Source organism: Eretmochelys imbricata, chromosome 2, assembly GCF_965152235.1.
Source record: "Eretmochelys imbricata isolate rEreImb1 chromosome 2, rEreImb1.hap1, whole genome shotgun sequence".
Taxonomy (NCBI): Eukaryota; Metazoa; Chordata; order Testudines; family Cheloniidae; genus Eretmochelys; species Eretmochelys imbricata.
Genome location: NC_135573.1, coordinates 140965560 through 140985718, shown reverse-complemented (window position 1 = coordinate 140985718; position 20159 = coordinate 140965560). Strand labels below are relative to the sequence as shown.

At 40.7% G+C, this 20159-nt stretch overlaps 1 protein-coding gene across 1 annotated transcript in view; it reads right to left on the bottom strand.

The window, feature by feature from the left end:
- The window catches only part of CTNND2 (catenin delta 2), a 526110-nt gene that overhangs the window by 126442 nt on the left and 379509 nt on the right, over window positions 1–20159 (bottom strand). Inside the window, exons 8-9 of the mRNA XM_077809167.1 lie at window positions 6790–6907; window positions 2422–2607 (exon numbers count right to left, since the gene is read on the bottom strand). Coding sequence (XP_077665293.1) covers window positions 2422–2607; window positions 6790–6907 — 304 coding nt within the window. The remainder of the gene's footprint in view (window positions 1–2421; window positions 2608–6789; window positions 6908–20159) is intronic.

Below are 20159 nucleotides of genomic sequence, written 5' to 3'. Positions count from 1 at the left end.
TTTGACTATTGGAATATTTAATTACATCAGCATGGGTGAAATTAGAATCTTACCAGTAGTTTAACTTTGTTTTTAATATGTTTTTCAAGGCTTGTATTTTACTCCAAACTTGACTCATTAAACAACAGCAATTTAGACTGTTAATATCCCTGTGTTATTTCCCATTAATACAATTTACCTTTATATTCGCAAGTATATTTTCTATACCTCTAGATCATTTACTTGTATAACCTCAGGTATAGTCAATGGTGTACTGTTCTACAAAGATCCTTTTGAAACATAAATAAATGGTTGTACGGGAAAACAATTCTGAAGAGAAGTGGAAAAAGTTCCCTTCTGCCATCATTAAAAACTTCACATTCCACTACCCAATAGTAACACTAAGCAATAGTAATATTACAAAGGCCTTCATGGTGTTCTGCCATCCCTTCTCAGACTTAGGCTATCAGAGTTGGAAGGGACCTCAGGAGATCATCTAGTCCAACCCCCTGCTCAAACCAGGACCAATCCCCAATTTTTGCCCCAGATCCCTAAGGGGCAATCCCCTCAAGGACTGAACTCACAACTCTGGGTTTAGCAAGCTAATGCTCAAACCTTGAGTTGTAATCTACTTCTCAGTGAAATACAGTAAAGAACAAAAGTAGGAGATAACAAATACATTTAAAATGTAACTTAGCTAAAAAATAAAATGGAGCAACTTAAATATTTGGGCAAGTTGAATTACTTGAGTTAAATTTCACAGTCTACAGATGTTTGCTAGCTACACTGAAATATGATCTGGAGAATCTTTTCCATTTGTTCCCCTTCTTAGTCACAATACTTTTTGGTTTTCTCTCAACATCTAGAGGTAATCTTTCAGCAGACAGTGCAAGTATGTCAATGCTCAACTACTTCCAATAGCTAAATCTTCATTGTGACATATTTGGAACTGCCCTGTGGTAATTTATGAATATACTGAATTAACTCAACAGGAGTTTGTCTCGAAAAAACAGGCAGGAAGGAAACAAACAGCTCAAGATAAGCCTCCGCTGAGCAAACACATGAGAGTTGCTAAGCTACAATGCCAGAACCATTGTCTCTGCAGACTCTGGTTCCATCTTCCTCTGAGCCTGAAGGATGGGTTTTGATCAGAAGAGAGAGAGCCTGGGAACACAGCAGAACAAGGGAACTATAGCATGGTTTAAAAGGGACTCTCTTTCTACAGAGGGGTGGTAGTTGTTGCGGGGAACCAGATTCAGACTCAGCACCTCCCTGAAGGTATCTGAAGAAGTTAGCAATGCCCAGGTTACCACCTAAAGATGGTATGTCTTTAGATAAGATAGACATGTGTGTATGCTGTTTGTTGTTTTAAAATCCCTTTTCTCTAAAAGCTTTGTCTTTACAAATAAAATACACACGACTTTTGTTTTAAGAAGGCTGTGTGATCACTGTACATAATTGGTCACAGACTCTTGAAGGGAAGAACTACAGGTGCCCAAACTTGGTTGGACCTGCAGGATAAGAACAGTTGATACATGGTGTACTGTGGCCAGGCGCTGGGCTAGCAGTGGGAGAATTGTATGATTCCATCCCAGGATAGGTGAAGGGAAAAGACTTGACACCTGGTGGGGAGCACTCAGAGAGTCCATAAAGCAGACAGAAAGGCAGTTACCCTTGTAATCGTGACACTTATGGATAATGCTGACCATTTATTCCTGAATCATAACTCATTTTAGCTCACATAAATACAGATGGAATACTATAATCAAATGGACAAATTCTCTCTTAAGAAAAGCCTTGTACACTCAGAGACAATACTATAAACTTATGGAGTCAATCCTCGCCCTCAGCTAAAAGTTTTAGGGTTGGGAATGGCAGAAAACGATGTGTTCTGCCTGCCTCTCCAGTCCCTGCTGTCCGCTTCAGCAACTCTTTCAACATCCCACTATGTGAAAACGGAAGCAATTATACAATCATTGGAAGCTGTTTGGTAGTACTATTACAGGTGCTGTACTGTTTTATTTAGCCAATTCTGTTTAGCCAAACGCAGCTAGATCTTGGAGGAACTGTTTTGTGATAGTTGTGCTGCAGTCCTTTGTGGGATAAATGAATGTCTCTGACTAGAATCTTTTCTTCAGTGCAGAACTACAGCCAACCGGACATCCAAGCAAATAAACACATATGGGCCTGATTTTAATTGGCACTATGGCCCCTTTACACAAGCAATGCAAAGGGGCCATAAAGTGAGCATAAATTATGTTTGTATTTTAGGAGTTTTCACCCTTAATTATAAATGGCTTACCATTAATTACCAAGCAATTTATAATTATTAAGGTGATCCTGCTACACATTTTTTATCACATGCTCACAAACACGATATATTAACTCTGCCTATCTCACTGATAGGCACTTACTCTCATTGCTGAAAGTAACTTCCATTACCTGATCTTGGGATTTCTTTTTCTTCTTCTTCTTGCCCCAACAACCTGAACTCTCTGTATCTTTGCCATTAGCATCACCACACAGTAACCCATCGAGTTCATCTGTTCCCATCTGCTGTCCCTGAGACGTTTCTGCAGCGAGCCTGTATGAGAGGTTCCTCAAAATGCATACACAGTTTTCAACGGTCTAAAAAGGAGGAGAAAAAGAGAAAAAGGCTAAAAAACCTCTCCTTTTTTAGGTGTGTATATTGAATGGAGGAACGTAATCCATCTTTGCACATATATTTGTACAAAGATATTCTTTTCTGTTTGTTTCTAAGCACTCCCTAGACAATCACTGTTTGAAAGGTTCAGAAAACTTGGCAGGATCATAAAGCCTCTTTTTAGTGAGGAATAGAGCTCTGGATAATGTTTTTGAACGACTTTGTTACTGTGGTTCTGAATTTCATGCTGAATTCAAGACGAGAGAGTAGCAGAGGCAAAAATATGGCAAACAAGATCCACACAAGCACAGAACACACACTGATTACAGCCTCACCTAGTAAAAAGAAAAATGATGCTATTATTTCTCACAGCATTTATTTCTTGTGTCAATTCTATACGAAGCAGGAGTGAGAAAACCTTAAGTGGTTCTGAGTTTTTGTTTGCAAGAGTACCCATAATTTAATATGCTCATAAATGATCTACCCCACTGGAAGTCTGCAAAGTTTTTCCTGCTTCCATTCAAGTTGAAAATACCTTAGGAATAGCCCCCCTCTCTTGGTATTTTGGCCTTTCTGTGTATGATCCTAGTTGGAACCTGGAAGTGGAGTGGGGCCCATTATAGAAAAAAATGATGGGGAAAGTTTAACAGAACTTCAAATCTCAAAAACGAATTTGATTTGGACTTTGGTTGAAGGCTAGTTCTTATTTTCTCTAATTTGGTTTGCCAATGTCTAGTCAGAAAAATATGTCCTTCATTTCTTGGGGGACTGAAAACATGGTTAACCTGCTTACCTTTCAAAGGAAAACTGAAATGCTCTTTAAATAAATCAGTACATACAAAATCCTAAATCTTGGCTCCACCTTCGTGGAGGTGTACATAGGGGGTGGTATAAACAGTGTAAGTAGGGATACAATTAGTACTACTAGCAGCTACTTTGTGCCATTATTGAACGGCAGACTATAACCAGTACTTTTCTTAATCAGTTCTTTGCAGAGGATGCATACCAACTGAGTAGCATGGGGCCCAGTTCCATGGGGGTTTGTTACGCACTGTCATACATGGAGGTTTGGGGGCAGGAGTGGGGCTGAAGTTCTGCAGGTCCCCTGGACCTTCCTTTACTAAGAGGTAGGCTCTAGAACTGCAGAATTTACTGTCATCCTTTGGCTGGTAATACAGGATTCAGAATGGCTCTACTCCTGCTTAGTGGCCTTTGGAAGGAAGGACTCCACTTCAATTGCTCTGGTGGATATATTATTTATTATTAAAACGGCACTATACAGGTACTGCACAGCTGCTGGTTTTCTCGATGCTAGTGGATGGGCTTCTTCACTAATCACTTCCATAAAAACGTTTACTAATGGTAAATTGATTGTAGATTACCACAAGCATGCATACAAGATAGCATCGAACATAGATTCTTTCACAGATTCCATATTTCTCTACTGAATCTATAGGAAAAGTCCACGCACTTTGCTCAGATTAGCAATCTGAAAATCCAAAAGGTACAGCTACAAGCACTTCACAGCATGCATGAACTGTGAAATGTACTTGAAACTAATGTTAGATACAACTGGCATTTCTGTGTTAGTGCTTGCAACCACTGTCTTGAAATGTGAAATAATCAATAACATGTCACAGAATTTAAAACACTTCCCTTCCCCGTAATACTGATTTCACAATCACAATTTTTTTAATTGGCAATTATTTGGAGTTCTTTTAATTATTAAGTAGAACTATTAAGTAGTACCTTTCATCTCTGAAGAATTGTATTAATCTCCTAGTTACTGTACATATAAAATGAAACAAGTATTTTGTAGGGCTGTCAAGCAATTAAAAATTAATCATGATTAATCATGCTGTTAAACAATAATACAATACCATTTATTTAAATATTTTTGGATGTTTTCCACATTTTCAAATATATTGATTTCAGTTACAACACAGAAGACAAAGTGTACAGTGCTCACTTTATATTGATTTTTGATTACAAATATTTGCACTGTAAAAAACAAAAAATAGTATTTTTCAGTTCCCCCATTACAAGTACTGTAGTGCAATCTCTTTATCATGAAAGTTGAACTTACAAATGTAGAATTATGTACAAAAACCCCTGCATTCAGAAATAAAACAATGTAAACTTTGGAGCCTAGAAGTCCACTCAGTCCTACTTCTTGTTCAGCCAATCGCTCAGACAAACAAATTTGTTTACATTTGCAGGAGATAATGCTGCCCACTTCTTGTTTACAGTGTCACCTGAAAATGAGAAGAGGTGTTCACACGGCACTGTTGTAGCCAGCATCGCAAGATATTTACATGCCAGATGCGCTAAAGATTCCTATGTCCCTCCATGCTTCAACCACCATTCCAGAGGATATGTATCCATGCTGATGATGGATTCTTCTCGATAACAATCCAAAGCAGTGTGGATCGATGCAAGTTCATTTTCATCATCTGCGTCAGATGCTACCAGCAGAAGGCTGACTTTCTTTTTTGGTGGTTCGGGTTCTGTTGTTTCTGAATCAGAGCGTTGCTCTTTTAAGACTTCTGAAAGCATTCTCCATACCTCATACCTCTCAGATTTTGGAAGGGAGATTCTTAAACCTTGGGTCAAGTGCTGTATCTATCTTTAGAAATTTCTCATTGGTACCTTCTTTGCCTTTTGTCAAATCTGCAGTGAAAGTGTTCTTAAAATGAACAACATGTGCTGGGTCATCAACTGAGATTGCTATAATATGAAATATATGGCAGAATGGGGGTAAAACAGAGCAGGAGAGGTACAATTCTCCCACAATGAATTCAGTAACAAATTTAATTAACGCATTATTTTTTTAATGAGCGTCGTCAGCATGGAAGCACGTCCTCTGGAATGGTGGCTGAAGCATGAAGGTGCGTATGAATGTTTAGCATATCTGGCATGTAAATACCTTGCAATACTGGCTACAAAAGCGCCATGCAAAAGCCTGTTCTCACTTTCAGGTAACATTGTAATTAAGAAGCGGGCAGCATTATCTCCCACAAATGTAAACAAACTTGTTTGTCTGAGCAATTGGCTGAGCAAGAAGTAGGACTGAGCAGACTTGTAGGCTCTAAAGTTTTACACTGTTTTGTTTTTGAGCGCAGTTATATAACAAAAACAAAAACTACATTTGTAAGTTGCACTTTCATGATAAAGAGATTATAGTACAGTACTTGTATGAGGTGAATTGAAAATACTATTTCTTTTGTTTATCATTTTTACAGTGCAAACATTTGTAATAAAAATAGTAATATATGTGAGCACTATACACTTTGTATTCTGGGTTGTAATTGAAATCAATATATTTGAAAATGTAGAAAAATATCCAAAAATATTTAATAAATTGCAATTGGTATTCTATTGTTTAACGAAAAAAGAACAGGAGTACTTGTGGCACCTTAGAGACTAACCAATTTATTTGAGCATAAGCTTTTGTGAGCTACAGCTCACTTCATCGGATGCATTGTTTAACGGTGAGATTAAAACTGTGATTAATCACAATTAATTTTTTTGATTTAATCGCTTGAGTTAACTGCAATTAATCGACAGCCCTAATATTTTGGTGCCAGCCTACAGTGGCTGGTATTAAAAAAAATACCATTCACAAATATTTATCATATAGGTGTATCCACAGTTCCACTTTCTATTTAGAATATGAAGTAAAATTGGTAACTGTGTAGTATCTGTTTGCAAATGTTGATTTGTAATGGCAACCACTGTACTTCCTCACGGTCCACCTCATAAAAACCACTGCATAGCTGTTAGGGTAGCTCATAAACAGATGGCACAGCACCTCAGAGATAAATTTGCAGAGCTGCGTGTGGAAGTTTTCACAGAGCTTCATGCATTGGTGCCTTTCTCAAGCCAAAGTTTCATTTATTTTTTCCTAATAATTTAACAAAAGAGGAGAAAGAGAGAGAGAGAGAGAGAGAGAGAGAGAGAGAACACACTATACAGTACATATACAAATATAATTCCAGAGCAGTCATATACAGTATATGGAAACACTGCTCAATAGAAAGAAAGTCAAAGAGATTAAGGGCCAGATTCTGCCCTGCTCATGTACCCAGTGCAATCCCCATATATATTTTTAAATCTCCTTTTTTATTCCTTGCTTTTCCACTTCTACAAAGACAAAGATGACAAACCTTGCTATCAATTTCACTGCTCCCAAGAGCAGACTGAATCACGTATAGCAATGCATCAGTAAGTCCATCACACTCCCTCATTCTTCTGCGGGCCTCCTCTCCAGCAGAGCTGACATTCCTACAAGACAACGGTAAGTAGAGACAATGTTTTCCCAACTTTGTCATTCCATTTCTGATGCAAAATATTCTCATCATTAACACTCATTTAAAAGAGGTTTTTTTCCTCTTGTACTTCCTATATCATTGTTTCAGATGAGCAAGTAATGAGAATGGTTGTGAACAAGGTAAGGAAACATAACATAGAGGGGAACAAATTAGAAACAGTTGGTCATCTTAGATGATTTTAGAGCTGGAAGGATGCGGATCTTAGGTACATTCTGGACCATTCCTGGACTGAAAGAATCTAAGGTTACTAGAATTTGTGGAGGGATTGTTCCTTTCTCTTAGGAGTGAGATTTTATTTTATTTTATTTTTTTCAGGAAAACGTTTTCAACCTCCTCCTCAACCCTACACCCTTTTTTTCAAACTTTGAAAAGTGTAGAGGGTTTTCAAAAGTGTAAAGAAATCTGTTGGGGTTGGAAAGAGCATCTTCAATAGTGTGGGCTCTTCACCCTCCTGAATAGTGTAACTTAGAATAAAAATATTATCAAAGCGCAATGTGAAACAGTTGGTATTCCTCAGAAATGGTAATCTGTTGCTTTCATCCACTCTTTTTATTTTTCATTTTGCACAAGTGTTTGCTTCTCTCTGTCTCTCATTTTCAGAGAACATTACTGCATCAATCTTGTTCACTAAAAATTGTTCTACATAGAGATATTTAAAACCAACTCATTATAATATTTTTTTGTTTATTTTGTGCTTGTGCCTGAAGGCTTCTGAACCCATTTTACACAAAGATAACTAAAACTACCCAATGGCACTATGGCCTAATACTCAAACAAATATTATTATTAATATATGTGTGTGTATACAAAATACATACTTGACAACATCAGCTGACAAAAATCACATTCAGATTTGCACAAATGTGTGTAAGCGATCACAGAATAATAGAAATACACGGCTGTAAGGGACCTCGACAGTTCACCTCATCCATCCCCCCACATTGAGGCAGGAGCAAGTAAACCTAGACCATCCCGACAAATATTTTGTCTAGCCTGTTCTTAAAAAACTCCAGCGACGGATATTCTACAACATCCCTAGGTAAGCTATTCCAGTACTTAACTACCCTTATAGTTAGGAAGTTTTTCCTAATATCTAACTTAAAACTCCCTTGCTAAAGATTAGGCCAGTACTTCTTGTGCTACCTTCAGTGGACATGGAGAACAGTTGATCACTGTCCTCTTTATAATAGCCCTTAACATATTTGAAAACTTATTAGGTTCCTACTCAAACTTCTTTTCTCAAGACTAAATATGGCCACTTTTTTTAACCTTTCCTCATAGGTCAGGTTTTCTAAACCTTTTATAATTTTTGTTGCTTTCCTCTGGGCTGTCTCCAATTTGTCCACATTTTTCTAATGCGTGATGCGCAAAACTTGACACAGTACTCCAGCTGAGGCCTCACCAGTGCCAAGTAGAGTGGAACAATTACCTCCTGTGTCTCACAGTTGACACTTCTGTTTAATGCACCCAGAATGGGATTTTCTTTTTTTTTTTGAACTGCATCATATTGCGATGGTGCAGAGCCTTTCAGCAATTCTTGCTTGGTGTGGGCAAGGGTCCCAATGTTGTGGTTGTTTATGACAACTCCTTTTTCACTACTCCCCATAACCACTGCCTGCACCAAGGGAGAGAAGATGGAAAACCCTACACGATCCCTATGTACTTTCATTCTGTATTATAAAAATGGAGAGCGAGTTGCTTGCTCTTCTCCTTGTAAATCTGTAAAGTGCTCTCTCCCTCCAAACCCTTTTCAATCCACTTTATCTTCCTTCCTATTATAAAACAGGGGAAGAGGAGACAAAACTTCCAGAGAGGAGAGAATGGATTTAAACAGGAGAGATTGAGAGGATGGGAGAGACTGAGGGATAGATGCCCGTTATCATCTTTCCCAGCTTTGCCCATTCTTTCATCCTCTCTCTCTTCTGAAAGTCAGTTCGGCCCTCCTACAGCACCAATTCATTCTGTCATTGAAACATTAAATCTGTACCCATTGATAATCCCTCCAAAACAGCCTTGTAATTAATTCTGCTCCCCAACAAGCATAACTTCCCATTTATATGCACCCCATACAGTCCCAATTGATTCTGCTGTCACAGTGACAAGAAGCCGCATTTAACTTGATAGCATACATAGCTCCTCCCCATTTAATACATTCATGATGCCAATGAATAGTCACTGGGCCAGGGAAAGAGTGAAAGAATGACTCAAAAGGCTGGGGAAGACCCAAATTCAAGTGTGCTCCAATGACTATTTAATCTATAAAGAATGGGACAGCTTCAACAGAAAAGACTGAGATAGCCTATGCTACCATATCACAATGGCTAAGACACCCTACTAATATGAGAGACCCATGTTCAAATCCCTTCTCTACATCAGGAAGAAGGTAGAATTGAACCTGTGTCTCCTACACCCCAGGAGAACACCCTCACCAATGGGTTATAAGGGAGGCCCTTATTTGCCCCATTTTTGTGACTCTATTTCTTTGCTTTTCTAAAAATCACTGAACTCAAAATTAAATTTCAGGTCAGTTCAAAACAAAACTTTTTGTTTCAATCCAACACAAACGTGTATTTTTTACTTTTTTTGATTTGCTAAAATATTTTGAAAAATTGAATGTTCAGTATGACCTGAATTTTTTTTCCTGACTTTTTGGAATTGCCAGTGAACCAAAAAATCCATTAATTGCCCTACTCTGTTCATAATCCCCTAACATCTCTGTGACAGCTTTAGTAATTGCATACATGTATAATGGGTAAGAGGGTTCTGAGCTAATATTATGTGTAACACCATTACATGCCTTCTTTCTCCTGCACCTTAATACATCCACAAACAGTTGCAAACAGTATTTGGAATGTTTTTGTATAACTTCTTAAACAAGGCTATTGGGCAGCACACCCCACTTTGTTGCTGCTACATATAGTTCAATGCAAGGTTTCCAGCAAAAACATACATTTGTGTACTTCAGTACACACAATCAAACACATTGCCCTCTGATCTTCTCATAGAGATGATTTCTAATTCTCTCTAGTGTGGCCTCAGAATATAGGCATGTCATGTGGACTCTCCAGAGCCTGAGGAGAATGGGGCAGCCCCTCAGTTCCCTTCCAAACACTCCAGAAGCTCCTCAGCAAAACAACAGTTGGAAGACTGTTACAGTCAACAGCAATTCTAGTCCCTAAGCTAAGAGCTGACTGCCTCCTTGGTTTCTAACAAGATAGGGAATCTGTAGCCTGTATCCAGTGTTATAGGTATTGGACTGCAGCCCGTGCAGCAGATGTATCTCTTGGCCCTTCATGGAATGGCTGCTGAGCCTACAGAGTTATCTCAATCTCCTGTTATTTATCACCTTTCCTCCCTAAGCTCCAATTGGCTCAGCAATCAGATGGGGAATGTGTGGAACCTGCAATACTGCTTGCCCTCATTGGAAACCCTCTGCCAGATTCAGAAACAGCTACTGAACATGTCCAGTAACTACCACACCCTTCCTCTAGATATCTCTGGGCCCCTCTACCTAAGTTGTCCTTCCTTACTCTCTGCGGAGGGGCAGACACAAAAAGAATTCAACTAAAATACATCCTCCTCACGGTTTCTTCCCCTTTCTTGGGCTCAAAAAAGATAAATAATTGCTGCAGTATCAGCAGGTCAGTTACACTAGGAAAAGTGACAGTAGAAAAATATTTATATATTTTAATGTTTCATTTTTTAAATTTATTTAGATTTAAACTAATTAAAAAAGATGCCTATCCAAGCCTAGCACATCAATAATAATGCAGTAAAATCCCAGCAGCATTAAAGTAATCATCTTAATAGGAACTCAGTCAGCCACCTAAAAAGCCTAATTTTTCACTCCTTTATTTTTGTGGGAAGCATGTCAGCCATCTCCAAAAACCCTACTCAGACAGATGTCTTTTGTAACATGCCTGGAACAACACCAAACTTGGACCATTTTGGACCAAATGGGGCAAAATAACAAGCAGTTTCTTCACGCCAGGAAGTGCTTAGACCAGCTACTGAGCTGAAACAGTTTCAATTTACCAGACCAGGGCGGCTCCATCAGTCCAGGCAAATGGGGCACAGCCTAACCAAAGAATTCAGAAGCTAATTCTCAATCCCCAAAGCCACATTTTATATATGTGTAAGTATGCATATATATATTATTAGGATAGTTAAGCATATATATATGAAAAAGTTAACATAACTAAGCACACAAGAAGAGCTTGTAATCTGTCAGGTTATTCACTCTCTCCTCTCCAGAAGTGTAAACATAATGCCAGAATGTAATGCTGCTGGAGGTGAGGCTCAAACTGGGGTTTACGTAATGGAGCCTCATGAAGCTATCTTGTTACCATGGCAATTCACCACAACCAGGAGCCACTTTATGAGGGCCATGGAAACCATGGCTTGGTGAGGCTGCTGCAGCAGTTAAGGATGGCTCTGACAGTGGAGCTGCAGGGGCCTTTCTCCCACCACTGATACAGTGAAGTTGGAGGGGGCTCCCTGCACAGCCAAGCAGCCCAAGAAGACAAAGGGCACTAGGTGTGTTGAACGCTGCAGTTGTTGTGGCCTGGTGCATACAGACTCCTGGCCAGGACTGCAATGAGGAGGACAAGCCCTGGCCACGGGGGAGACCATCCCGTTGCTGAACAGTTCTTGACTGGAGACGGCTCCCATATTGCTGGCTGGCGACAGTGAGTGAGGGAGTGGGGTCATGATAGTGGAGCAGCGTCCTGCATGGCCAGTGACACTGGATCCCTGCAGGCACAAGATGTGGGGAAGGCTGCAGTCTTGGAGGGGCAGAGCAGAAACCCCCATCCAGGACGGCAAGTAAGAGGACATCCACTTTGTAAATGATCCCTGATGCCTCTGCCTAGGGCTGGGGAATTTGCAAATGCTCCCTCCCTGCCCTATGCTTGGGAGGAATCACTCTGTGGGTCCCAGCATGCTAGTACCCTCCCCTGGCAGGGGTAGCCAGTGGCAGTGAGTGAGGACTCAGTTACTGGGTTCAGGATGAGCTGGGAGAGCAGGAGCAAAGGGTGCTGGAGCTGGCAAGTCAGGTGAGTGCAGAGTGGGCCCAGGGGTAGTGGGGAGCAATCCCCCAAAATGTCCTGGGAAATGGGACCCCAGACTGATCTCCCACTCTGGGAGCAGGGGAGGCTCAGCCCAATCCAGTCCCCAGTGCGCCCTAGGGAAGTGCCCACTTGATCTCACCATTAAAAATGTATGACTTATTTTCAGTCTGAGTTTGTCTAGCTTCAACTTCCAGCCACTGGATCGTGTTATGCCTTTCACTGGGGGACTGAAAAGCCCATTGTTAAATATTTGTTCCCCATGTAAGTACTTATAGACTGTAATCAAGTCATCACTTAGCCTTTTTTTGGTTAAGCTAAATTAATTAAGCTCCTTGAGTCTGTCACTATTTTTTCTAATCCTTTAAGTATTTTTGTGGCTCTTCTCTGAACCCTTTCCAATTTATCAATACCCTCCATTTAATTTTTGACTCCAGAACTGGATACAAGATTCCAGCACAAGTGCCAAAACAGAGGTCAAATAATCTCTCTAGTCCTACTCATGATTCCCCTGTTTATGCACCCCAGGATTGCATTTGCTCTTTTGGTCACAGAGTCACAATGGGAGCTCATGTTCAGCTGATTAACCACCCCACACCATGAAATCTTTTTTCAGAGGCACTGCTCCCCCATTCTGTAAGTGTGGCCTATACTCTTTATTCCCAGGTGTATACATTTACATTTAGCCATATTAAAACACATATTGTTTGCTTGTGCTCAGTTTACCAAGTAATCTAGATCACTCTGAATCAGTGAACTATCCTCTTCATTATTTACCACTTCCCCAATTTTTTGGTCACTTGCAAACTTTACCAGTGATGATTTTATGTCTTCTTCCACGTCACTGATACATTTGTTAAACAGCATAGGGCAAAGAACCAGTGCCTGCTGGAACCCATTGTAAACAGACCCACTCCATGACAATTCCCCATTTATGTAAGGTTATTTGAGGACCACCAACCAGGCCCACAGGTTACCTCACAAGCCTAGCAAAGCAAACAATCATTGCTTGTTGTAGCAGAGAAAAACCACTTCTAACTTCAAGTTCAAATACAAGGAACAGGTCTATGTCAGCATAGGTACAGAATGCCACACTAACCCCAGAGATCTGTTGAGGATAAAATAGGCCAATGAATTGGCTACATGCACACAAACAAAGGCAAAGACTTAAGTCTCAGTACACTCTTTTTATAGCCAAGATGACACCCTATCTTGTATCAACACCTCCTTCTCTGATTTGTTATTTGATAAAAATTAATAATAATAATAATAATTACCATATATGAAATTCCACATTACACACTAGATTATGTGTCTTGTGAGAGATCAATTAAAATTAATAACTCACTGGTCAACAATATCATGATGAAATGTTGTGGCAGAATACACCCCTGTATTCACACCCTACACGCTATTGTAATAATCTTTGTACAACGTATGCCTAGTAAGGTATCATTTGAAAACTTATAATTTGCTGGTCAATATTGTCCTGATAAAATATGTGTGGCAACATTGTACGTGAAGTTATAAGATTTCCCTGTAGGATGTCGTTAAACCTCACAGCCCTGCTAAGGCAAAAGTCAGGTCTGTCCTAAACAAAGCAAGGAAAGTGTGATTGCCTTAATTTTTATTTAAGCAGTAAAGTGAGTCATCAAGTAGGGAGGGAAAACAAAGAAAGTTCAAACAGGTGAAAAAAAGCAGCAGGGAATATCCTTCCATATAGACTCTGGCTCCTGGGTGTCAGCTGGAAATGTTTTTCAAGACGGGGACTGAAACTATAAAAAGGAGGGACAAACATCCTAAGGTATGCTTTTCCTGCCCACCTCATTCTCTGCACCTGAGAAGACAAAAGGAAATTGCCATTGGACTTTTGGGGAGGGGTCCTCACCTGATTGTTCGGTCACTAATCTGCTGGAGCTTATGGTAGGAAACTTTGCTTTGCAAATAAGACAGTTTTTAAGTAAATGCTAGCAAGTGTTTTATCTTTATTTTACTTGTAACCATTTCTGACTTTTAATTCACACTCACTTAAAACTGTTTATTAACTACAAAGAGATAGATGTTATCAAATCTACTGTATTTAAATTGAAGTGTTTGGGTAACTACTTAAAGTAATAAGCTGATTGGCATATTATTCCCTTAAAGGAATAATGAACTTTGTACTGTCCAGGAGAGGGCTGGGAAGTATAGGACATGTAGTTCTGTGGGAAGATCCAGGGCCGAAGTTGTGTTCGGGTCACCCTGCAGTATAACCAAGGCTGATGGGAGCCAGGATGTAGGTGGCAGGCTGGAGTTACACACAGACACGCAGGATGTGGCTTGCATACTGAGCGGCCCAGGTGAGAGCTACCGTAGCAAGGCATCATGAAGCATCCAACGTTGAAGGGCAGGGGTGACACAGCCCCCCTCCCACTAGTCTGGATTGTGCCCCAGTATGTCACAAATGTATGTAGCAACATTATATGTAAAGTCACAAAATCCCCCTGTATGATGTTATGAGCACATGTTCAAAACCACACAGCCCTGACTAGACAAAAGTTATTAAACAGATCTATCGTAAACAAAGGAATGTGTGTTAAACTCAATTTACATATAAGTAGTAAACAGGGTTCTCAAGACAGCAGCAAGAAGAGCTGACAGGCAATAAAGGAAATTTTCATTTCAGCAAACCCAGATTAGAAGAAAGGATATGGAGCTCCTTCACTACCATACTCTGTGTAGCCTTCTTTACTGCTTGAGTAAACTTTGCTTTGAGGGGTAACTCTCAGATGAATCCACTTCAAAGGTTAACTGGACCACAAAAGAAAGGAACAGAAAATCCCAAGTGTGCTCTCTCTCTCTCTCTCTCTCTCTCTCTCTCTTGTTTACCGAAGACAACAAACGAACCAGCCCTTTGACTTAAGAATTTGGTCAGCCCTGTTGCTGGGAATAGGTGGTAAGGATTTTATCTTGAACGAAGTGTAGCTTGTTAAGTTTTAGCTACTAGGAAGTACCCATGTCTGACTTGAATATTTTATATTTCTAGTATCAGAGGGGTAGCCGTGTTAGTCTGGATCTGTAAAAGCAGCAAAGAGTCCTGTGGCACCTTATAGACTAACAGACATATTGGAGCATAAGCTTTCGTAGGTGAACACCCACTTTGTGGGATGCATCTGATGAAGTGGGTGTTCATCCACGAAAGCTTATGCTCCAATATGTCTGTTAGTCTATAAGGTGCCACAGGACTCTTTGCCACTTTTATATTTCTAGTCACTTAAAATCTATCTCTTTGTAGTTAAATATACTATTTTTACTCTAAACTAATCCAGTGTTGTGTTTAAACTGAACTGTTTGGTAACTCCACTTAAATTAGCAAACTATTGAATATTGACCTTTTATGGGGCAATGGATCTTTAATAACTGAACTAATGAGGAGAGGGCTGGGCAGTGCAGAACTCTCATTTTTGGGGAAATTTGCGACTGTGAGTGTGGGAACTACAGGTTGGGAACTACAACAGCAAAGCATGGTGAGGAACTAGGACCAGCCTTAGGGGTCAGCGAGGGAGGCTACTGCCCAGGGCGCTGCACTCGGTGGGGGGGCGCCGTGTGCAGCTCAGAGTTGTGCTATGTGGTATCTCTCACCTGTCCTGCTGAGAGCCAGCTGGGCTTATGGAGGCAGCCAGGCAGGTGAGCGGCAGAGTTTGGAGAGGGTGGACTGATGATCTGAGCTTCAGAGGGGGCATCTGAAAGACCAGCCAGATAACTCTCTGGAACAGGGGTTTCCCCCTCACTCCTGCCCCCTCTCTCCTGCCCCCTCTCTCCTGCCGTGGAGCCGCTCCTGGCCAAACTGCTCAGGACTGGGAGCCTGCCTCCTGTCTACTGCGCAAAGCGTGGGGGGCTGATGTCAGGGTGTCCCTCTGCCTATGTACCCGTCTCCACTAAATGGGGTAGGGAGACAGGGAGGAGCCTGTCTGTGCTGCTGCCTCTGGGTAAGGAGTGGGTGCTGCAGGTGGCTGTTGCTGTCTGAACAAGTGTTGAAACTGGTGAGTGCTCTGCTTAAAGAGACAACACACTGAGACACACAGGCACACACACACTCCCCCAAAACACACACACACACACACACAATCCTCCCAACACACTCTCTCTCTCTCTTTCTCTCTCCCTCTTCTCACATACAATTGGATTCATAGAATCATAGAAAATCAGGGTTGGAAGGGACCTCAGCAGGTCATCTAGTCCAACCCCTTGCTCAAAGCAGGAACAATCCCCAATTAAATCATCCCAGCCAGGGCTTTGTCAAGCCTGACCTTAAAAACTTCTAAGGAAGGAGATTCCACCACCTCCCTAGGTAACACATTCCAGTGTTTCACCATCCTCCTACTGAAAAAGTTTTTCCTAATATCCAACCTAAATCTCTCCCACTGCAACTTGAGACCATTACTCCTTGTTCTGTCATCTGCTACCACCGAGAACAGTCTAGAGCCATCCTCTTTGGATGTTGATGTTCAGGTAGTTGAAAGCAGCTATCAAATCCCCCCTCACTCTTCTCTTCCGTAGACTAAACATCCCCAGTTCCCTCAGCCTCTCCTCATAAGTCATGTGTTCCAGTCCCCTAATCATTTTTGTTGCCCTCCGCTGAACTCTTTCCAATTTTTCCACATCCTCCTTGTAGTGTGGGGCCCAAAACTGGACACAGTACTCCAGATGAGGCCTCACCAGTGTCGAATACAGGGGAACGATCACGTCCCTCGATCTGCTGGCAATGCCCCTACTTATACATCCCAAAATGCTATTGGCCTTCTTGGCATTCTTGGGATTCTTGTTTTACTTCTTAGTACTTCTTGTCAAATGCGCAATGCACATATATCTCTGTAATTTTATTCTTTCAAAGTTCATTACTGATTACAATGCTGTTTTTTTTAGTTTTTTGACTCGTCTATGCATTTCATAATTTTATTTCTCTTACGCTTAAATTTAATTATTTAAATAGTGAATTCTAAAATACCTAACCTGCCCTGGCTGGAGTAATTATCATTGTTACTTTTATTACCATATTTTTATTTGTCGTTCATTATTTAAATTGGCACAATCAAATAATAGTACCTTTCTCAAAAGTAAATTTAGCTTGTACTCACCTTAGCAGTGCCAGTTTAAAACAAACTAAGCTACAGACATAATATTAGACACTGTGCACATGAAAGTTGCTTATTTTCAAATTGCATTTTTAGTTATATCTGTAAAATACCTTAAAATTAATATAAAAATAAATGTGGCTTCAAGTCAGATACTAATAGTAATGGTGGAGTCAAATGTTAGTGAGTTACATCCATGATTGTGATCGGAAAACGTAAATGCCAAAATAATTAGAAAAATAAATTCTTGTTCTTAATAAAAGAGAGAGAACCCCTTAATTGCATATGTTAAAATTAAATAAATATGTTTTGGTGGAGTGAAAAACAATTGACTAAAATAAAGTAGATAATGGCAGTAACACACAGTGTGTCTGTTAGAGAAAGTAAGCAGATTTTAAGCAGATTTTATATATTTTTAGTTATCTCTACCAAACTTGTGTTTCTGATATCTGTGTTAAAGCTCCAGAACTGATACCAGAAGGCTTGGGATTGGGAATATCTTGCTGTATTGCCTCCTGATTGTTCTAAGTTTACTTATACTTAAAATATGGCTTTAATAGGTGTCTGTATATATTTTTCTTTCTTTACATAGAATTAGATACAGTGCTCCTGGCAGCTAATTTCTAAGTTGTTGTTTGCAAAAAATACCCTTGAGTTTTCGGATGTCTAAGTAGCCCCTGGAATCACAGTTAAAGTTGCTCTTCCCTCCCCCCAAATTTGAAATGGCACTCCTGGTGAGCCAGGAGTGGCCAGAAGTCTACAATATGGCTGGGGGCTCCAGCAACAGCCCCTGTGCGACAGCGCGGAACCCAACTTGAGCCACAGGCAGAGCACCAGGCATGGACAAGCTGCAGCAACAGCACAGAAGTAAGGGTGGCACAGTATATGGTGTATTGCCACCCCTACTTCTGCACTGCTGCTGGCAGTGGTGTTGCCTTCAGAGCTGGGCACCCAGCACCCAGCCAGCAGCCGCAAATCTCCGGCCACCCAACCAGTGCTTAATTTGTGCTGGGGCTGAACCTTGGCACCTCCTTCCATAGAAATTAAGCAATGGGGGGAGGTATCAGGGCCTAGAGGTCATGGGGGGGCAGGGTAGGGCAATGGGTGGCTGTGGGGGTCAGGGGCACAAAATACAAGTTCACCCAGGGTGTCATTTCCCCTAAGGCCAGCCCTGTGAGGAACCCAAGGATATGGGGCAGGAGGTGACATAACCCCTCACTGGTCTGGATTGCATCCCAGGAATGTGAAATCTGGACCTGATGATTTAAAAAATGTCCGATTTTAGTGGCTTCTGTTTAACAGCCTCCATAGATACAAGTGGAATGGAAAGAAAATCATCATCACCATATGATGAGACTGCATTATCTGTTTTTTCCCATAATATAGAAAAGAAATATTTATTGAACATCTCTGCCTTTTCTGCATTATTATCGATAATTCTACCTTTTCCTTTTAATAATGGACCAATACAGTGGCCAGGATTTTTTTGTTCCGAATATATTTTAAAAGCTCCATCTTATTGTCCTTAACTGTGCTGGCCATAGATTTCTCCTTGCATCCCTTGGCTTCCTTATCAATTTTCTACAATTCCTAACTTCTGATTTATACTCAGTACTATCAAATTCCCCTTTCTTTTATCTGTTATATATATATATATATATATTTACAGCTGCCTTCACTTTCCCTCTAAACCAGGCTGTTTTTTAACTAGTTCAACCTTCTTCCTCAGGTGTGGGATTGTGGCTTTTTGGACATCTAGTAAGGTGTTCTTAAATGATTCCCAATTATCATTCACATTTTTCTGATTAAATATTTCCTCCCAGCTGATTTGACTTATAATTGTTTTCAGCTTTGTGAAATTGGCTCTATTAAAGCACCAAGTATATATTCTACTGGTCTGAACTTTAATCTGTTTGCACATTATAAATGTGAACATGTCATGGTCACTTGCACCCAAGATACCATACAGTTTTAGTTCTGTGATCTGTTCCTCTTTATTTGCTAGGAAAAGGTCTATTATAGCTGCAACACTTTTAAAGTTAGAAATTGTCATCTATAAAGTTTAGAAATTCCAAGAATATTTTAGTACTAGTAGCATGAGACTGCCAGCATATGTCACTCAAATTGAAGTCCCCCCTGATCATGCAGGATTTTCTCCCCTACTACTATTGTGGGTAGTTGTGTAAGGAAGCAGTGTTCCTATTCTGTAGTGTGATTTGGAGGTCTATATAGCTAACACCAGCTAGTAACCCTTCTTTTGCTTTATCTGTCAGGACATTGATCCATAATCATACAAGATCATTTTCCTCTGAGTTATCAGTGACTCGGAAACAGGTAATGCCGTTTTTGACGTAGAATGCCACTCCCTCTCCCCTTTTGACCACTCAAACTTTCCTAAATAGGTTATAACCATTGAGTTTTAACATTCTAAAGAAGAGCCTAATCCTCTATAGCAGTGCCTCCCAAACTTGGGACGTCACTTCTTCAGGGAAAGCCCCTGGTGGGCCGGGCTGGTTTGTTTACCTGCCGCGTCCACAGGTTTGGCCGATCGCGGCTCCCACTGGCCATGGTTCACCGCTGCAGGCCAATGGGGGCTGCGGGAAGCGGCGCAGGCCGAGGGACATACTGGCCGCTGCTTCCCACAGCTCCCATTGGTATGGAGCGGTGAACCACGGCCAGTGGGAGCCGCGATCGGCGGAACCTGCGGATGCGGCAGGTAAACAAACCAGCCCGGCCCACCAGGGGCTTTCCCTGAACAAGCGGCATCCCAAGTTTAGGAAACACTGCTCTATAGTAATGCTGTAAGCAAAGAAGAACAGCCAGTTTCACGTGCATAGCCAGCAAGCACTCTGAGGACCATCAGTGGACCAACAGTTGATGACAGTGTGACACCTATTGATTTAAGGTGTTTGTATAATACCCTTGAATTCGACGTTGAGTTCCAATTGCTTAACTCTAGGTAGTCAGTGCAGCCTGTATATATACAGTAAACAGGGTACATGTAGCTTTCATTACTAAATATTTT